Source organism: Papilio machaon, chromosome 3 (assembly GCF_912999745.1).
Source record: "Papilio machaon chromosome 3, ilPapMach1.1, whole genome shotgun sequence".
In the NCBI taxonomy this organism is placed as follows: domain Eukaryota; kingdom Metazoa; phylum Arthropoda; class Insecta; order Lepidoptera; family Papilionidae; genus Papilio; species Papilio machaon.
Genome location: NC_059988.1, coordinates 4,790,357 through 4,811,360, shown reverse-complemented (window position 1 = coordinate 4,811,360; position 21,004 = coordinate 4,790,357). Strand labels below are relative to the sequence as shown.

The 21,004-nt window shown below is 31.2% G+C and overlaps 2 protein-coding genes across 6 annotated transcripts in view; one reads left to right on the top strand and one right to left on the bottom strand.

Moving 5' to 3' along the window:
- LOC106712399 (multiple C2 and transmembrane domain-containing protein) overlaps positions 1-15,280 on the top strand; it is a 34,990-nt gene extending 19,710 nt beyond the window's left edge. For 4 of the 5 annotated variants that reach the window (XM_014504951.2, XM_014504953.2, XM_014504952.2 and 1 more), the window contains exons 2-14: positions 5,464-5,596; positions 5,740-5,873; positions 6,806-6,949; positions 7,650-7,836; positions 9,142-9,338; positions 9,598-9,817; positions 10,167-10,312; positions 12,255-12,394; positions 12,472-12,548; positions 12,872-12,975; positions 13,793-13,902; positions 14,845-14,942; positions 15,201-15,280. In XM_014504951.2, the coding sequence (XP_014360437.2) occupies positions 5,464-5,596; positions 5,740-5,873; positions 6,806-6,949; positions 7,650-7,836; positions 9,142-9,338; positions 9,598-9,817; positions 10,167-10,312; positions 12,255-12,394; positions 12,472-12,548; positions 12,872-12,975; positions 13,793-13,902; positions 14,845-14,942; positions 15,201-15,269 (1,759 nt within the window). In that variant the 3' untranslated portion in view covers positions 15,270-15,280. The remainder of the gene's footprint in view (positions 1-5,463; positions 5,597-5,739; positions 5,874-6,805; positions 6,950-7,649; positions 7,837-9,141; positions 9,339-9,597; positions 9,818-10,166; positions 10,313-12,254; positions 12,395-12,471; positions 12,549-12,871; positions 12,976-13,792; positions 13,903-14,844; positions 14,943-15,200) is intronic. The other variant, XM_014504950.2, reaches the window with a different exon arrangement.
- Positions 15,201-20,717, bottom strand: LOC106712401 (multiple C2 and transmembrane domain-containing protein 1). Its single transcript, XM_014504954.2, has 14 exons — positions 20,562-20,717; positions 20,066-20,198; positions 19,775-19,920; positions 19,394-19,540; positions 19,051-19,213; positions 18,360-18,541; positions 17,754-17,973; positions 17,531-17,676; positions 17,312-17,457; positions 17,187-17,242; positions 16,933-17,036; positions 16,734-16,843; positions 16,502-16,599; positions 15,201-16,088 (listed from the first exon to the last, which is right to left on the bottom strand). The coding sequence occupies exons 1-14, from the start codon at positions 20,660-20,662 to the stop codon at positions 16,047-16,049; spliced, it is 1,794 nt and encodes a 597-aa protein (XP_014360440.2). The 5' UTR covers positions 20,663-20,717; the 3' UTR covers positions 15,201-16,046.
- Positions 20,718-21,004: the final 287 nt, after the last annotated feature.

Here is a 21,004-nt window from a genome sequence, read left to right as displayed (position 1 = left end):
ACTTTGAAAATAATACATATAAGAGTTAATTTGTTATATATTAATTAATATAAGCGCAAAAAATCATTGATTGTAACTGAATTCTTAACTTTATGATATAATGTTAATATCAGATATATTTTTGAACGAGGATCAGCAGTGCTAATATTTTGTTTGTATTATTATGTATGTAGCACACACATTGGTCCGTTATATCATGACCTACTAAAAACTAAACAACATGATCAATTTTAAAAAAGTAAGTTGTCATTTGCATCGTATTTTTCTCCCGGAGTTTCATACAATTAGTAAATTTTATATAAATAGTCTTATTATTTCACATAATCTTATATTCTTATCTCAGTCAAAAATTTTCATAACTATGTATTACTCAAGCCTTGGAAAGATAATAGTTTATTTCAAATCAAAATAAACGTGCTTTATCTGTATAATTATGTGCCTAAGAAAACGATACGCAATTATTAATTTATCTCAGTAAAAACATTTTTAACTACATATTTTATTATTCGACAAAAATTACATAGATACAACCTGTTAAACTATCACAATCTCAGCTTGAAAAACAGCACATGTGAGTGTCAATAATCTGAATATAATCGTTATTATCCAAAACCAAAGTTAAGTAAACAAAGGAATATCAAATTCCACACATTGCGGCCATTACAATATTTCACTTTTTCAAATTTAAATTGTGAGATATAGTGAAGTGATATTGTAAAGTAAGGGTAGATAATGTTATGTAGTTGTTAGAAAAAGGTTGTTCGTCAGAATTATTTTGGAACTAGCTGTCGCCTGCAACTCCATTCGCGCGAAATGAAAAAAAAAAAATTAAAAAGTAGCTTATATGTTCTTCCAGACTATGTTCTATATTTATGCCAAATTTTATCGAGATCCGTAGACCCGTTATGGAGATACGAAGGTTCATTTAGCGAAAAATGTACTGTTAGGCTGAAAATTATTCGGGTTTGAATTAGAATGAAGAACAAACATAAAACCATTTATAGGTTCTTTTAATTGCTTAAATTGTGCTCTTATACTCTATACTATTATCTCGTGTTACGAGTATTTTATCAACTCATCGACAAATTTCTCTTAATAATAATTATCATAGTCCTTTAACAATATCGTTAACTTAAATATTTTTAAAATACATTGGGAATTCTTACGTTCATGATAACTTTAATTTCTATCACCGATTATACAATACAATACTTCTACTCTACAGTGTGTTTAAAATGATAAAATTCATTTTCTACGAAATATACCAGTGGAGATGCAATTTGAGGTGACGATTAACATATTATACGAGATATACCATTATCTATAAATATACCGCTGCAATAATAAAGAAACTTCCTCATTTTTTTGTAATTTAAATATTCATGTATTGTATAGTTTTTGCAATGTTACAGGTTTTGTCTAATATACGACATTATTAGACAAAACCTGTAACATCGCAAAAAATATAGAATACATGATGTCCCAAGTTACGTTAATGTAATAATATATGCAATGTTTTAAACGCAATGCGACATTTGAATCAATTGATAGCATGCTATAGTTTCATAATAAAGAAACATGATAAAAACTACAACAATAAATTAATCCGTAAGGTTACACAAAGTAGTCAATGTTAGTCCACTTGTAAATTTCCACACACGAAACAACTGAACAAAAACTTTATGTTGTCCCTTTCGTTTTCTTTGAAAAAAAGGAGATAGTATCATGTTTTTGTACAGGTGTTTGGCAGTGGAAACCTATAGTAAATATTTATTTTTATTATAACTTCCGTGATCTGATGTTAAAAATGATATAACATTTTGCAATACCTGAGGTGCTTTGTTTATGAATTTCGAAGTGTTTTTATAATACTTTTTATACATTATGGTCGTGTTTTTCATAAAGAGTTATGAATCAGACAATGATTTTCTTGTAATAATTTACAGTTTTTTCAACTACTACATACAGTGGAAATATACTTTATTAATACTTTTATCGTAGAACGAAGATAAGGTTCATCTAACATTAAGAAGTTACTACGATTTGCAGGTGATTTGACATACTTTTTATAGAATCATAAAAAGGTTAAATAAAATGTAAATTCTGGTAGGAAAAAACAGAAATATCTAGTTTCCATGTATAATATCTATCAAACAATAAATAATGTTGTAGTAACTCATAAAATATGTTTTATTATCAACATTACAAATTCGCACGCTTACCAAACAATGAAAAAATAAGAATATTAATAAACCAAATTCATAAACCAATAAGCAACCAAGACAATGTTATCAGTGAAATTTATTGTTTGTTATAAATAAACGTTAAGTAATTGAACCAAATAACGAAAAACTTTATCATATTCATAATTATTGTGATTGTACAATTGGAAACGAAGATTTGCTCACCTCTATAAAATAACTAGCTATGACTCGTGACTCCGTTTGCTCTAACTTGAAAAGTGTTGATGATTTGAAATGATGGCTATGTTCTACATCTACGCCAAATTTAAGAGACATCCGTTTAGCAGTTCTGGAGATACACAATAAAATCTAGAAATACACAATAAAAAGCTAGAAAAGTGAAAATTGATTTGATGGATCAGGGAACGCATAGGAAGGGCAAATATTCTCATTATGCAACGTAGCCGCAATTATAAAAATAAAAAAGATAATTTCACAATTATGACGAATTGTTTTAAATATGGCCAGTTTGATTAAAGGTTACCGAAGTTAATAAATCTGAAGGTAATTTATCAAATTCATTTCTTTAATTATTATTTGTCTATTCAGAACGTATCACACTTGTATTGCTTTTAGCTAACAAACATTGAAAAATATACTATTTCCTACAAAAAACGATACAATACAAAAAGTGCGCAAATGATTATCTCGAGTGTTTTTTTCCATTCACAGTTATGGTGAGTTGTGTATCCGTGTTAGAATTTGAACAACAAGGTTTCTTTCAAATGACTTTTTTAAAGCGAAATCTTGTTAGGGTCAATACCACTTTTAACAGTTGCAGACGCCAGCAACGACATCTGTTGCACAAATGGGTCGGCTCGCTCGGTGCATTACCACGACCACATAAAAGACAGGCGTGAACTGGCAGCAAATCCGCGTTTCGTCTGATTAGCGTAGTGTCGGAGGGTCAATTTTAGTCGTCTTCCCCTTCCCACCATTTTCTTATAAAGAAGAGAATGGGATGAGGATTTGTCAGAAGAGGGGTAGCATATGGGGAACATTCTCTTTTTATCGATTAAAGGTAGGACGCATCGCATCTGCAATTACTGATATCTATGGGCAGCAGTCGCTTCGGTCAATCGCTTGCTCATTTGCCAACTTATGATATAAAAAATATATTGGACGTATTAGGACCCCATATGATTTTATTTCTTTGTGAACAGTTACTCTTATTAAGTGTTCTTGTTTAATAATAAAACGCTCAGTCATTCCACCTTAAATGTTGTAAAAGTTCAATGACCTGTTTGGAGGCGGGTTTTGCAGTGTTTGGAGATGTAAAGTTTTTCGTTTTATCAATGTAGTCATGGTCAAGGCTAAAATCTGTGCACGTCATGCTTATATTTTATAAAATTTAAACAGTGAAGATGATAAATTGAAGTTAATAATTTGCACGAATACTAAAAAAAAGTTAAAAAGCCATATTTTTTTTATTTTGTGCAGTGTTCCCAATCGCGTATATCAAATGTGGAATTATAAAAAATGGATTGAAGACCTTTAAATTAATAAACCAAATAAATTAACATTATCCAAGGTTCTTCAAGTTTGAAAGTATACTTGAGAAGTTAAACGTGTTTTATAAGAATGTAATTCTGCCGAACTACAATAATACATATTATTGCGTATTTTATTATTTTTTAATTATTAATAGGAAGTTTAAACTTTACGATCAACAGCACATGTAAGTGTGTTTTAAATGTCATGGTTGTTTTAAAATGAACAATTTAAAATAATTAATAAAAGAATTCGTAGTTCAGAAAATAACCCTGCAATATAACCCTGTATCATGTTATTGTAGAATGTAGATAAATTATAACTATCTCACAAAAATTGAGAATTAAAAAAATTAATACAATATGGTATCTGTGAAACTTGACGTATATAGAAATAGTTGTAGGCATTGCATACGTAAAATATTGTATCCTTACTTCAACTTGCTATAAATAAACAGATTAGTTACTATGGACGAACGTTGAAATTATTAAGAAAGATAATATCACACTAAGTCATACACGTGTTGAAAATAAGTAAGACTTTTTCTTGTAGGTGTATTTTCAATTTTTTTTTATCGTTTTACTGATTTTATCATTTTCATATTTTTTTATTGACAACATTTTAATTTAAAGTGTCTGGACAAACCCACGATGGGTTTATAGACACTTTTAATATAACTTTGTATTTTGTACCCTGTTTAATATAAATAAATAATAATAAAAAAAAAAGGAATTACAGCTTTATTTAAAAACTATAAATAATATGTTAAAACTTTTTTTTAAATTTATTTATGTAGACAAGGAAGATTTACAGCTATCTAATTTACTAATAGAAATATTTATAGACCAATCAAACACTTACTACAATTCTTTGTAGGGAAAGATTTAACTTAAGATAATTTCGTCAGATTAATTTAAACAGTTACAACAACGTACAATATGAACAAAAAAGTTTCAATTTAACCTTGAAATCCAACTGCTTTATACGTATATTCCATATACATTATACACAAAATTAAGTTTTGAGTAGATGTATTCATCTACACGGCGAAGCGTAGCTGGGTTTTTCCAGTAATTAAATATTGCTTTTGAAAGAAACTTCTTCACGTTACTTTGCGTTTACATTCCAAGACAAAAACAGAATTTTATATGAACATGCCTACATATTTAATATTAAAATACCGGCACATTTGTTAAAGTAAACTTAACTATATGACGATTATAATATTGACCACGTATAAAAGGTAAAAAAAAAATACCAAAGAGCATAGCAAATAATACAAGCATAAGTACTCTTGTTTAATATGTAAATCATTGTTTGAAGTTGTATGTTCTATAATGGAGCAAAAACTTAGATTAAAGTCTGTGTTAGTAAGATATACGATACATAATTTGAAGTGATAATTTTGTTTCTATTAGATAATACTCATAATTACTTAACTTTAACTTTAATAAAATCATGTGTTTTTTCCTGAATTCATATTTTATCATATACTCATATTATCCAAATAGACCTTTTTTGGTCCGTTTAAAGGCCGTTGATGGTTCAAGAACCTTTACTAACATCGTTTTTCGTGTTTGTAGTTATGTCCGTCCGACTTTAAAGGATGGGAGGCATTCAATTCGTATTCTTCCTCGGAGTGTAAAACTGGGCGCACAGTTCGCGTACCGGTTTCTTTTTTTTTTAATTACCTGTGTAAAATATTGTTCATTTGTTCTGTTTGCGGCAGGTCAATTCCAATTCCGGACAGTTTAGCGATGGATCCCCTAGCGCCCACTGCGCTCGCGGTTTCCTCTGACTTCATGGACCGAATCGGTAGTGGATTGACCCTCTTGAGAGACCACGGGAAAAAAGTACAAAAGGTATTTTATTTTTACGCCCAATTGTTCGAATGTCTTTATGGTGTAAAATCTTAAATAGTTTTGTATAAAATTAAACCAAGGTTCATCACCACTTAGCCTTTTATAACCGTCCGTATTTTATAAACGTAAAGTTTTTTCTTCAGTATTTATGGAAGAGCAAAAAACTTGAAGTTACCAAGAAATCATTAAAAACGCAAGTGAATATTGTTCTCGTGGATGCCAGGGACTTGCCAGATGAAATTTCATCCAATACAAATGGCCTTTACTGCAAATTTAGGTGAGTCATTATTTATACATTTTAAGTTACTCAGACATTCATACATAACAACTGGCTTTAGTGTAAAAAAGGACTGCAGTACACATCACAAAGTATTCAACTTTCAATAAACTTGATATCATCTAATAACCATATAAAAACAACGTTGTCTTATTATCACAAAATATTTTCAATATTTCACGAACATAATGTGACACAAACTTAACTTTAATTTATTTTTGTATTACTTGTTAGTATATCCGTAGGAATATAAAGAAAGAATATGTAAATAAATATTAGTTAAGAAGATGTATAGTTATAAACCAAGACAATACAAAAATTTTCACTTCCATGAATAATATTCATAAAATTAAGTTTTCATAATTTACTTGAACTTGACTGAACTCAACGTAGGTTAATGCAAATTGTCGTGTCGCCGCAGTAATATTTCCGTGGGTTTTTAAGACCGAAATATTCGTTTATGATATTGTTATCTCTGATTTGACAAAGTTAATGACAGGGATAACGATATGTTTTATACAGAGTTTTTGGTCTCAGAAACCCACGGTTACTGACTGTTTTTATTGTTTCAATTAAGTATGATTAAATATCTATTTACTAGTCAGTAACAAATATGTACAATGTACATAGATACAAATTCAGTTTTATAATTAGACTTTAAAGAGTTAAATCTCTTTGTCGTAATAATCTTTGATTCTGTTGCAAAAATCTACTTTTCGAATTCATTGTAGATGATAGATCTTCTGAAACTGAAGTAAATAAACTGTTTTCTTTAACTTACCCTGTTTATTTGGATTTAATCTAATAAGCCCACCAATTTATATTGATAAATTGATTTGGAACACATAGTTCTGAAGACAATACAATAGATATAAAATAAAATAAATCTTTGTTTGGATCGATGTGTTTTTAATTTAGTGTTTTTTTCCTAGGTTAGGTAATGAATCACACAAGTCAAAACAAGTCACGAAATCAAAACCAGAATGGCGGGAAAGATTCAATATTTACATGTATGAGGACAGTAATTTGGAAGTCAAAGTGTGGCACAAAGGAAAACAAAAGACATTTGTAGGCAGGTAAGCTATTGTGATGTTATGTAAAATACCTTTTGAAATGATAAAGAAAAATATCTTTTGCTTCGTGCATTCAAATAACATAAAAAATTAATATTTATATACTCATAATGTCGTTTGTGATAATTATTCTAACTGCCTATTCAAAAACCTCTACATATTATTTAATTTACCGTCGTCTTCGTGTGTGCATTTTACAGTGAGGTTCCACTGCCGAAACACAACGGTATAGTGAAATTTTAATAATAATAACCCTATGTTATAAAAATTCCAATCATAACAAAATAAATATTCCCTCAAAATGTAATCAAACTGTGTCATAATAACATTATTTTAATTAATTAAATTAGCTCATCAACAGTAAATAGTAGTTACCTAATTAACGTATGCGTTTAACTTTATCGATACGAAACGACATTAATACTTACTGACTTAACCGTTTTATTTTGTAATTATAATGCTTGCTTGAGCGACTCAATAAAATATGATAGAATTTTTGAAGAGCTCAAAGTATCGGCCTATGATAAAATGGCTACCCGCCTAGACATCTGTGGGTATCGGGAATATATTTTAACACTTTAACGAAGCCTTTCAGTTCTCCTTTGTTTTGCATCGGATTGTAATACATATCGTAGTATCTGTTTTTAATGTCTATTTTTTCTACTAATGCTATTTCTATCATAGTTTAATTGTTCAACCATAGATGCGTCATCGATCTATCGCAGCTGGAAAGAGAGCGGACTCACGAGCTGTGGCAAGAACTCGAGTATGGCTACGGGAGTATCCACATGCTGGTCACACTGGGCGGCTCAGAGCGATGCGTCTCTACAGACAATCTGACTTTAGCCAACGGTGTTACACATCAGCCGACAATAACAGAGGAGAAATACGTAAGTATTGTTCCATTTTACTTACCTTTTTACCCTCCTCTCAGTCAGGTAATACATGCTAATAATAATTACTTTCGGATGTAGGATATGTCATTAAATTTATATTCTTCCCAGAATATTATAGTCATCCGGATTTTTTCTATTTATTTGCCACACTTGTACTTATAAATATTAAAGAAAGGATATGTGTTTTTCTATGTGATTAGAAGCTAAGGGTCAATGATGAATGAATTGAATTCTAAGATAATATTAAAAAAATATAGTTTATTCAGAAATCAAAACAAGTGCGTTAGTCACGAAAATAAAATTGAATAAAACCTGTACATGTACGTACAGTTGTAACGCTACAAATGTAATTTTTAATCTACATGTCAAAAAAATCAGACAAAACGGATGCCAAATGTATAGTTGTTTTTATGGATTGAGTGGAGATTACGTCAGAGTTTTTTGTATCTGTTTATAACGTATTCCTAGGTGCATAATAAATTTTTAATTAAAACCTATTTATCGTATAACGTTGTATTAGGAGTTATATGTTCTTTATAAGATGAAATCATGAATATGAAATGCGCAAGCCTCCTACATCTCTGACGTATTTTGAGGTCGTCGTGTTTGCCCGCACCGCACTTCTTGCTTGTATGACGTCAATACTGTCAAGATATATCAACCTTTTTGCACAGACTATTGATTCGCATTTTTTGTTCAAGACATACACATGATTGCGTAATTAATACAAGATTGTTATAGTGCACTTTAATCGAGAGTTTTCGAGACCAAAATCTTTGTTCAAAACAAATCATTTTCGTGTTATTTTTGACAATCATTATCTTTGACAAAACAGAGATAACAATGTTTTAAACGGATATTTTGGTCTCAGAAACCCATGGTAAATGAATCAACCAATTAGTTACCATGACAATATAAACACACTATTGTAAGTTTTTGCACTTGAACATACTCTGAGTATTTAGGTACAAAAAATATTCGTATTCTCATCGTTATATATGTATATATATTTTTTAATAAATGTTAATGATAAGTGTTATCACACATTTCATATACCATGTTATAATGTATGATGTGAACGATTTTTGTGAACGTCTAATTTAAACGTCTCTGCTTTAGCAGAGGTTCTATGTTTTTCACATACTTACATACAATTACTTTTGTGTTTTATTTATTTTTTTAACTAATGCACACACGTCTTTATTTCCCACCAACATACAATCCGCCGGGTCTTCTGTAGATTCTAGGGGTTGTAATTCTCCTATCAAAACTAACATTTTACTTCGTCTTTGTATACAGACATGGTATCGTTTGGAAAACAACTGGAACGAGGTGGGCCAGCTGTCGGTGACTGTTCACGGCGCCAGGGGCCTGAGCTCGCTCGGGCTCAACGGTAACATCGACGCCTACTGCGTGCTGGAGGTGGACAACGCTAGGGTTCAGACCCACGCCGTCCGCAACTCCAGCGATCCTACCTGGAACAAGAACTTCATATTGTAAGTATTATCCGAAATATTAAGTCTATTCTGGATGTACCTAGGTACTGCAAGCTCAGACTTACATTGAAAACAAAAATCTTCATGTTGTTTGAAGATTTTAGGGCACATTCTCTGGCCTCCTCACAACATACTATAATTTCATCAGAATTTGTGATATGGGAATAGAGTCTAAACTTTCTTTATAAATCTTATGAGGCAATTTATAAACTGAAGAATTAGAAAAAGATTTGTTATTTTGTAAAATTTCGTTTTGCAGCAATATCAATGACGTGACGTCGACGTTGGACATTACAATTTATGACGAATCAATAATTCAGTCAATGAAAGGGGAAACACTCGGAAAAATATCGATACCTTTGTTGAGGATAAATAACAACGAGAAGAAATGGTACGCATTGAAGGATCGATCGAAAAAGCACAGCGCTAAAGGAAATTGTCCCAGAATTCTGTTGGAAATGTCTTTGGAATGGAATCCGGTAATTTTTATATTTTAATGAGATATATAAAAGATTCCGCAACAAAACAACAATTAACTAAAAGTTCGTAAGCAAGAAACCTGTTTATATTGAGGAAATAATTTTTCATTTACTAAATAGTATCGTTTTTGGGTGGACGATGATAGGAGTTTATGTTTTTCCTACGTCCGTTCCATTTTAAGCTTTTGGAGCCTAATCGGCTTGACCAATTTTTAAGTTTCAGTTGTTATTCAATTCATATTCTTCCTTGTCGTGACATGGAATTGTTAGTGTTGTTGTCGGTCGTCTTCATTGATTTGTAAATAACCCATGCCTGTTTAACTAAGCTATCTATTTGTTTTTCTTCTAGATAAAGGCATCGTTCAGAGTACTAAGTCCGAAGCCAACTAAATACGTCGAGAAACCGCCGAAATTCAGCATCCCTCTGATATACAATAATTTGAAATTTATCAAAGTTGTATTCGACTACATATACTTGGGAAATGTCTATTTCAAGTGAGTGATCATATTTAGTAAATTGCAACGATTAAATAATATTAAATTAGCTTAATGTCAACAATGACAGCACGTCGTCATAATTTACTTCGACAAGAAAGGGCTTCCTTTACTTTTGATATAAATAAGTTCTTATTAAATCATATTAATATTATAAATGCGAAAGTTGAGATGGATGGATGGACGGGTGTTTTTATTAGGTATCTCCAGAACAGCTAAACGTTTCTCGCTGAAATTTGACATAGATGTAAAACGTAGTATTGAAGACCACAGGTTACAAATTAACTTTTTTTTAATTCCGCGGAACCGCAGCCGCGAGCGCCAGCTAGTGTTATAATGGTATAATTTCTAAAAATATATGATTAAAATTTATAATAAAGACCAATTTATAATAAAATAACTAAAATTCGTGCTGCTGTCGGAACAGGTATCACGATTCCACTAAGTAATGCATAACTTAAAGTAAATAACTTTTCCATTAAAATATCCAATTTTATGTATTCGTAAATGTCATAAAAGTTTGTTTGCCCACACGTTTCCTGACAAACATTTTTATCTTTTGTCACAACGCCAGATTATTGACACTGTGCAAACATTATTGTATTGAAATGGTACAAAAAATACCACAACACCTTAAGGATCCAAATCTCTACTAGTTTAAAAAAGATTTATAACTCAGCTCATTGGCATATGACACATATATTTAAGAAATCAGGCCCGGCTTCACACAATTATAAATGTATGTAATATGTAATGAATTGCTGTTTTGCACCATTATACCAATTTTTTTAATAAAAAGATAGTTTATTGTACAGAGGCGTAAATGTGTGTTCATCTTTTTTGCCAGTTTTGGCTAATGAGCTTTTTTTGGTTCCACGCATTATCACCGGATTTAACGCGGCTTGGTATAAAAAATTCCTTGATCGTAGTTTAACAGGTTGTGATAGCTTGTTCAAAAACACATTTGTCCATTATGCACAAGTTTTCTAATAAATATTTATGATTTTTAATACCATGACCTTACCACACACTTGATAGATGACACCTAATGACATATTCAAAACGAGTTCATTTTATATCTACTTGATTATTAACTTATCGTTATTAATGACGTACTACGAAGTATCGAAAGTGTCTAATGATCTGTCGTTATAACTAAATAAAAAAAACATTCTGTTAATCTACAGAATAAGCATAAAAATTGTTATCTGTGTCCTGTTCCCCTATGTGCGGTTGGCACAATAGGTTGAATTTTGTAATGAACGAGGCTAACCGTGGGCTTCTGACTCCAAAATTTCCGTTTAAAACATATTATCACTGTTTTGTCAAAGATAATGACAGGGATGACGAATTTTTTTATACAGAGATTTTAGTCTCGGAAATCAACTGTTACGCATTACTTGCTTTATCATTAGTATTTAAATATTTGAATCGACCTTCCATTAACACTATCGCAAATTTTGTTACTAACAATAGTAGAATTCAAAACAGTGTCTATAGGCAGCGGTTACTTCGCTATTTAGCGACATCATTTGGCAGTTTGCTCTTTAATCACTATCTGTCTATTATGAAGAATTTACCATGTCACTTGAAATTATAATACTTCGGTCAACAAAATTACCGAGCGTAACGCAGTGTTCAATTTGTATACGTTGATGGATGGAATGTCTCTTCGTCTCGCCGGTTAATGATGTAAAAAACTAGTCGACTGATTACCGTCGCAATTAGGAGCCATCCAATAGAACGCAGGAAATAACGTTTTTTTTACTAAAGTAATTTCATTGTTATGTACATAGTACAATACGGTTCTTGAAAATCTAACAAAACATAGTTACAAACAACAGTGTTTATAAAACATATTATTAATTATTTTTTGTCATATTTGCGTTACAAAAATTCATGAGCTTCATGATGTATGATTACTTAATCGTTTCCTTTACAGAAATACATTTGAATGGGAAAACAGAGAAAAATCGGCGTTGGCTTTGGGAGCATGGCTTTTATTCTGGTATTTCTTTCGGATGTGGATGATGCCACTCCTTTTGATTGTACCATTCCTTCCATATTGGGCGATGTATCGAGGTGAATTTCATGACTACTTACCTTTCCTTAATGGCAATATTTTTTGCTATTTTTTAACATATGTAATCTTTATAAAGCAGGAAACAATTGCAGTCAACTTCTTCCGATTCTAACTGACGAAGACACTTCAGAAGAGGATAGTGAAATACAAAAGGTAGTGGAATTTTTTTGAAATTTAAAATGTACGGTTATGACTAACATCGCGAATAAATATGTAAATATTTAAATGAGTAAGGATCTTTCTTTTGCGTTTGCGCACGCTCTTGAATACATTGTTGCGGTACATGTTACCGAGTGATATCATTTTGGGTTTTTCATTTTTATTATATCTTTTTCTGATTCTGTCATTGTAACGAGGTCAAGAGCATTGTGATAAGCTTTAATAATCTCAGGTCTATATTAACAACATAATGTATTTGCAGACAATTCATTACTATTATTTTGGTATTTATATGATTTTTAACATTTTTTGTGCAGGATGACAAAACTATATCGACACGTTTGTACGAACTACAGGATTTAACGTTTACTATTAAAAATGGTATCGACTACATAGTATCGATAATAGAAAGATTAAAAAAGTAAGTCGCTTAAATTATGTATTACTAAAATCAACAACTAAAATTCGTGTTACATGTTTATGAATCCTTTCTCGAAACTTCTTCAAAAACTTGAAATAAAATTAAAACATTTACCTTAAAGTTTTTATAGTTCCTTGTAATATTTGTAATTTTGTTATTATTTAACGTTATAACATTCATATTTTAAAATGTTCTATGAATATTACGTATTGTATTATTGTTTTTTTTATTGTACACTAGTATTATAATTAGTGATGCAACGGATGTCTGTTTCTATTTCCGCAAGTGCGGAAGTTCCGCTTGCTTTTCGACATCCGTTTCTGCTTCTGTTTCCGCTACTTTTATAACGGAGATAAAAACGGAAGTTTACGACGGCTTTATGTACTTTTTCGTAAATTTAAGCGCGTAATATTTTAGATTCGAACCCAGGACCTGCAGATTGTAAGTCAAGTGCCTAACGCCTGAGCCACCAACGCCTAATAATTATATCTATTTCTAATCTACATTTGGTGTATTTGATACTTAATAAAAAATACATTAGTATTTTTTTTTCATATTATTTACACTTCTGTTTCTGCATCCGTTTCCGTTTTCGTTTCTGCTAAAAATTACTTTTGACATCTGTTTCCGTTTCTGGTTCCGCTAAGACACTTCCGTTGCATCACTAATTATAATGAGAAAATATTAATTGCTTACCCTGAATGGGTAAACTCAAAAACCACTGAAGTGATTTTCTGCTTTTTGTTTGCACAATGTCACTTGACATTTTATATTAGTATATTTGTATTGTGTATATTTAAATTATCTTTTGTTTCAGTTTGATTAACTTCAGCGTGCCGTATTTGAGTTATTTAGCCATTATTGGTTTAATAGTTGCATCAATTGCGTTTTATCTGATCCCTGTTAACTATCTATTCATGGCATTAGGTAAGTAATTTATTAACTAACTTATTTTCAAAGTCATGACTCGTGACCCTTTTGTCTTTAATTAATGTCTTCAGGTATAATAACAATGAAAATACATATAAATATATAATACAAACAATAATTTATTTAAAATTGATGGTTATCGTGTCTGACAGTTTTTCAAACAACATAAACAAAAACATTAATACACTGCTTATCTCTAAATGCTAATTTCGAACTTCGTACCAACAAAGCAAGTTGTTCGTTGACTTTGGGTCACCATTTTGTTGTACACGTTAAGGCTGTGCCATTCTGACAAATTACTTCCTAAAAGTCATTACTCAAGGTCTTTATTTTAAAGTGCACTGGCCTTTGATGGCGGTATTCTACTTTTAAGCGACAATTGTTTTATATCTTCAAACGAAAAAGGAAATAAACAAACAGGAATCTACTTTGAAATGTGTTTGATAGTTACATTTGTCGCAATGTGCAAGACAATTTTTCGTTTACTGGAATACCGCTAAGGAGTATTCATAACTATAAATAACTCACTACCTCTCTTCTACTGACTATATTTCACTGGTCAGACAATAAGCCTTGGTACTTGGGCCTATTTGATTTTCGAAATTTTTGTGCTAACTGTAGCGATTGGTACCGTTGTTGAAAACTCTAATAGAGATGGAATTAGCTAACACTAACTTTAATTGGCACTTTTAAGTCGCAACGAAACAAAAGCTGTCATTACCAAGTTGCGAACAATCCAGCATATCAGTGATCTCTTCACAACAGTATAATTTATTGATATAATTACACAATTAACTTTGACCTGAGTGATCTTTGAATTCTTAATAATCTTATTCCGGCTACAAATTTATAAACATTTGTATGTTATTGTGTAAATTAACGATTAGATAAGAAAAGTATTACCTAATATTGTTAAGAGTAAAATGTGTTTTATTTCAGGTATATACAAGTTTACAAGGAAGGCTATGAATCCTAACAGAGTTCCTAACAATGACATACTAGACTTCATATCGCGTGTCCCAGACAATGAGATCTTGGTAAGCGACTTTTCTCATAATTTTCTAAAGTTCGCAAAAGGGACTTAGAATGAAAAAAAAAATCATAAAACTAGCTGTCGTCCGCGACTTCGTCCGCGGGAAAAAATCTTAATTAGTAGCCTATGTGTTCTTCCAGACTATATTTTACATCTGTGCCAAATTTCATCAAGATCCGTTGAGTCGTTCCGGAGATACTTACCTTCAAACATCCATCCATCCATTTTATAAAACTTAATAATATTGTTATTTGTATTACAGAAACAATGGCGGGAGCTAAAAGTGACAGAATCGAGTATCAGCAGGTCTGACTCGATGAAGAGACGGTAGTGCAATGATATCTAGGAATCTCTTTAGACTGTAGTGCCATATTTCGAGTAGAATTTCTTACTACCCTACGTATACCGCGTAGGGTAAATGAAGATTGTGATGGTTCTAGTACATAATTATTTATTAATGTTCCATGTACAGTTGTATTAAATATAAGAATATGTAATCATAAAACCTGTCAATTGAAATCAGTTATACTTCTTTGCGCTACATTTTATGTACATAATGAAAAACTTAATCAAGTTACATAGCTGTCAATGAAACACTTTTTTATTTATGCCGTGTTAACGTGAGTTTTCACTGGCAAAACAGTTGGACACAACTCTCTTTCCTTCTCGTTTTCTTTGATTATTATTAACTTCAAATGTCTGAGTAGTTAGAAACTTAGGCTAAGTGTTTGCCGTTTATGAAACACATCATGGTAAAGAAGTGTACCTGACAGGAACGCACAATGCATTTTTAGACGTAGAATAGAATAATTATGCAATTAGTATTAGTAACTGAAAGACAATTCAACTATTGACTAAATATATCAACAGTTTTATATAAATATTCGGGTTATAGCAAAGAAAAAAAAATTAAGATTGTTACAAATTTTTAAAACGAATTAACTAAGAAAGGATATTAATAAATTAAGAAAACAATTTTCTATTAACATGAAAGCAAATATTCATATACAATAGCTCTCTTGGCTATGATCCTAAATAATAAAAAAACAGAAATAAATTATTAAAAACTAGCCAAGTGTTAGCATCGCCGGATCTTGCCATCTTCCTCTCACATCACTGGTTCGGGGACGTTCAATTCCTTCCAGTCTTTCTGTAAAACAAAAAAAAAATTTAGTAGGTACGATGGTTAGTTAGTTGTAAGCTTAACTCAAATGGCAGCATAGTACTACTATTTAGTTGCTATTGTCGATGGTTATAGAATATTCTAGCATTCTAAATCTATCTAGCGGCTAAAAATCTATCTACAGAAACTACCTCAGTAGTAAATCAAAATAAATCTCAATCTGTTCTATTTTTATTTTGAAAATGGAACATGACTTGTCTATTTGCTGCAATGGTATAATCTATAAATAGTATTGTCTATGGACCAGAGGTCATTGGCCATATGACATGTCCTCGACAAATTGTGATAAAGTAATGGGAATAGATTAGAATTAATTATATGTAAGAGCTGCATACTTGTAGCGGAAATCATGTGATAATAAAAATATTTGTGTACATTACCAATATTCTGTCATCGGGTATCCTTGATATAAAATCAATGAAATCGTTGTTTAATATTCTATCTGGGTTCAAGTACTTCCTCATGAATTTATAAATACCTAAAACAAGAATTTTTGTGTTTTACTACCCTTATATAATATACATTTAGGAGTATTCACTGGCTTAATTGTTTTATAAAACACAAAACGTAAACTATAAATTAAAAATATGTCAATAAAAAGAAATAACTTACCAAATAACATAAGTAAATAATTGAAAGGTACAAAATACAACACCAGAGATAGTAAAGCCAGTATTGACATCACAACGTAACTTAAGAATGGTACTTGAAATGTAAATAAACTGAAAAGATAATTAAGAAAATTTATTATTTTCCCAAAAAAAAAGCAAATTACAATAATTAAAAATATAACTGGTTATTACGAACTTACTTTTTTAATCTTTCCAAAAATGATACAATTAGTTCTAGTACATTTGATACAGTTAAAATAATTTCTGGCATATCATTTATTCTATAAGTAAGTCCTTTATTCTCCTAAAAATTAAAATAATTTGAAATAAAAAGCAATTATTAAATAAAAAATATCTAAACTTCCTAAAATTTTATAGTTGACTTCCCCCTTTTTTATATAGTTGTTTATAGACAGCGAGCAATTTCCCATCTTCTAACATGAATAAACCTTACCTTTTGATTGTTATTTGAATCGTTCGCCGCTCCAGAATCGATAAAATAATTGTTACCTATAAATGTATCAGTTTAAATATTTATAATACTTTTGTTTTAAATTAAATTAATTTAACACATATTACCTTGTATCCATGTATAAATTCTTAAGAAGATGAAAACTAACAATAACATAAGCGGAATCGTTGATGGTGTCAGATGGTAACACAACATTAACCAAAAAAATAATGCAATCGCCGACATCTCTCTGTTATTCCATTCAAATAACCTCCTAAAATAAGAAAAAAAACGAAGTCATAGCAATATTTTTTGTACATATTCTTGCTACTATTGTTTAAACTTACTTAAATATTTCGTTAAAGTACAAAATATTATTAAAATGATCCACAAAAATGGGCAGATTTCTCATCAGAAGTGAAATATCCCACTTCGGAGCTTCTTCTATATACTTTACTTCCTTTGGCTGGAATAGTCGTAGTGTTGCTTTGATCTGAAAATATTTTGGAATTATTGGATAAGATATATATGTATATATTTTTTCATTGTTTTTATTAACAATAATCTTACCGGATTCCATGTAACAGTCATTGTTAATAAAATTCTTGGACAGTTTCCTTTAGCTACGTTACGATTGTTTCGATTTTTCAAAGCGTACCACCGAGTCTCTCCATTCGTGATATTGAGCAATGGAATCGATACCTGGCCCAGGAGTTCAGTCAGGAAGGCATTCGTCAACGAACTACTGTATACTTTTAATGATAGGGCTGAAGTCACGTCATACACATTACTGAAAATATGTTACAATCTAAAAATGTTACAAAGAAAATGAAGTTAAAGTGCGTTTCAAATAAGGATATGCACAAATCCAAGTAATATTACCCTACTAGTCAAATACACCCTTAATTTGGATAGAATTCGAGCCCCTTGGTGTTGACCTAATAATATGAGTTGATGATGAAGTCAAATATGCTTAGGCCAAAGTGGGTGGATCTCATGTGACAGTTTTATTTAATTTTTTTTATTTTATACGGTGGCAAACAAGCAAACGGCCACATGAATTCTGGCCGAAATAGTGAAAAAGTGTTGTAGTCTCATGCCAAATTTATACAAATCAGTTCTAATTATCAGGTACTATTTTGCTTAGTCAATAAAATATATTGCATTACGCCTTACAATACGCAGCTCTTATCCCAGACTGGATCTGGTCCTGAGCTGGCGCTGTGCGTCTGCAGCCGTTCATTGTCGAGCTCTAGCGTGCAGTACGCGCTGGGCTTCCCGCTGAGACCTTTAGCTCTGATAACTTTCACCTTCAGACATCCCACCAGTCTCCAGTCGTTATTCCAATCTGTGAGAGACTATATAACATATACAGACATAGGTAACGCCGAAAATGTTTACAACCCCTACAAATCCACGTAGATAAATTAAAAACTATTTGTCTGTTTTTCATTATAACTAACTTGACACATGTTGGAACGCATTTTCCTTTGAATAAAAAAAAATGAAACTAGCCAAGTCGAGGTCTAGATCGTTGGCCCTCAACGTTCTTGCATATGGAGGTAGGTACTGGCATATTGTGTAATGTGTATATACCTAATGATGCAAGCGAGAGTATCAAATTACATCTAGTGGAACACATATATAAAAACATATCGTTCATCTCACTATACAGTGGTTTATTATCTGTAGAAATATTTACTCTAATCCTATAAAGCAGGGGATGAAAACAGGAACATTCTTCAAAAACGTTTTATATTGATACACCGATTTGTTTTACTCAACAAAGAAGATAAGAAGAAATCGCTTTAACCAAATCGATGTGGATAAAACAAATGTGTTGAAAAATAAAATGTGTTTAACATACTTGCTCATGTTGGAAGTCAGTCTTGATAGTTTTCGGTGCGGTGTGCAAATAGCGTACAACGCACATTGTCACTGACAAATGTACGGAACCGTAGCCATCGTCCAATTCTTGCCAAACATCATGAGTTCGTTCCTTTTCTAATTTAGACAAATCTAATACACAACTGCGAAAAAATTTAAGGTAAAGGTAGCTAAAGATATAATTAAGAAGTGCTAAACACACTTTACATTAAAACCCTTAGTTTTAATAGATTTTTCATTATAATTTTCTCAATTGTATCCGATTTCTTGCTGCACCCCTAATTGTCTTGTATTCAAAATTCAAATATAATTAAAAGTAATACCTTCCCATAAAAATCTTCTGTCGTCCTCTATCCCATAATGTAAGTTTAAGTGAATGGTCCTTGTGCAAATGCAGTTTAAATCGTTCGCGCCACTCCGGCCGGCGGGTATGGATGACGGACTTTGATCTAAATGTCTCTGACCCCAACCTACGTTACATAAAGACAGGAAATGTATAATCTCGTTTAAATTTAGTTGCTTCACTATTGCTTGTCAAATGTAAGGAACAATATTTATAGCTAACTTTTTTTTAACGAATTGCTTAATTCATGAAGATAATTTTTAATCATTTATTTGTATGTTCATTGCTTTATTCGTTATTGCCTTATGAAAGAATTTCGAGAAAAAGTCGAAATAAATTCTATGAACAAAAAAGAATTTACCTAAATTTACCATACAATTCATGGGTAGTACCATCGTTAGGTGGTTTTGGAAGATCCTTTGCAGCAATCAGTATTATCGTCACGATCGTATCCCAGCTGTCCCAAAAATTTTCCAGATCTTTGAGTAACCAATGTGACTTCTTACTCTGAAAAATTAAATAACAAACAACTAAAACAATTCTTCACACATCAAGTGCTGTAGGTACTCAGACACTTTACGGTACTTTTCAACTAAAAGTTATTCCGCGCTGACGCAGTCGCTGTCGCTGACAGAAAGTACAATGATGTTACCTTATAACTAGACAATGTAGTCAAACTCTCAGCGCTAGCGTATTTACTGTTGTCAGATGGAGCCGATTCATACACATGGCTTCTGATTTTATTTGAATTGCTGACAAGATTACTCATAGAGGTCGATCGCCACCTGCGACAAACATAGCAGTGATTTTTAAAACATAAAAGTCTCGTTCCATGATCTGTACATTATTATTCTATTTTATTCTACCATATTCGAAATCAAACGTGAGTCAAAAAAAAAAATGGGTATTAATTTAAAATACCTAACCATGTCTAAATATGCTTGAGATGTTGTTTCAAGCAAATTGTCAATCTGAATTTCGGAGTTAAAAAAATCTATCCAAACAAAAATATATACTTCTTTGAAATCCGTACTTTTTTGGAGATTTTTAACACATCAAGATTATTATTAACACGCACATTCTGTTTCCAAACGCATATAACCATAAAGAACGTAATTAAATACACCACTGTTCTTATATGAACTTACATTTTAAATGATTTTGGTATATTTCGGGAACGAGGTATACCGTCGTCATTTCTGTCAATTGAATCCCGCAAATTGGGCACAAAGTCATAGAAACCACTCATTTTACACCACTATCTCTTTTTTTCACATTTGCTACGAATGTTTTAAAGAAGTTGTTTTCACCACTTAATTCTTTATAATCTTTGTAATCTACGTCATATATATCTAATCTTTAAACACATGATAAATATACATAATGTTGCATTGACGATCAATTAAAAGAATATTGTTTACCTTGCCTTTACTAAACCTACCGTTAATACCTTTGCTAAAAACCGTATTTAATATTTATTATTATAATGAGTCAAACTTCTTTCACTCCCACTGTGAGTAGTTATGTACTAAAAACTTATAATTACAAAAGTGTGTGTTACCATGGGTTTCCACAGCCGAAACATCTGTGG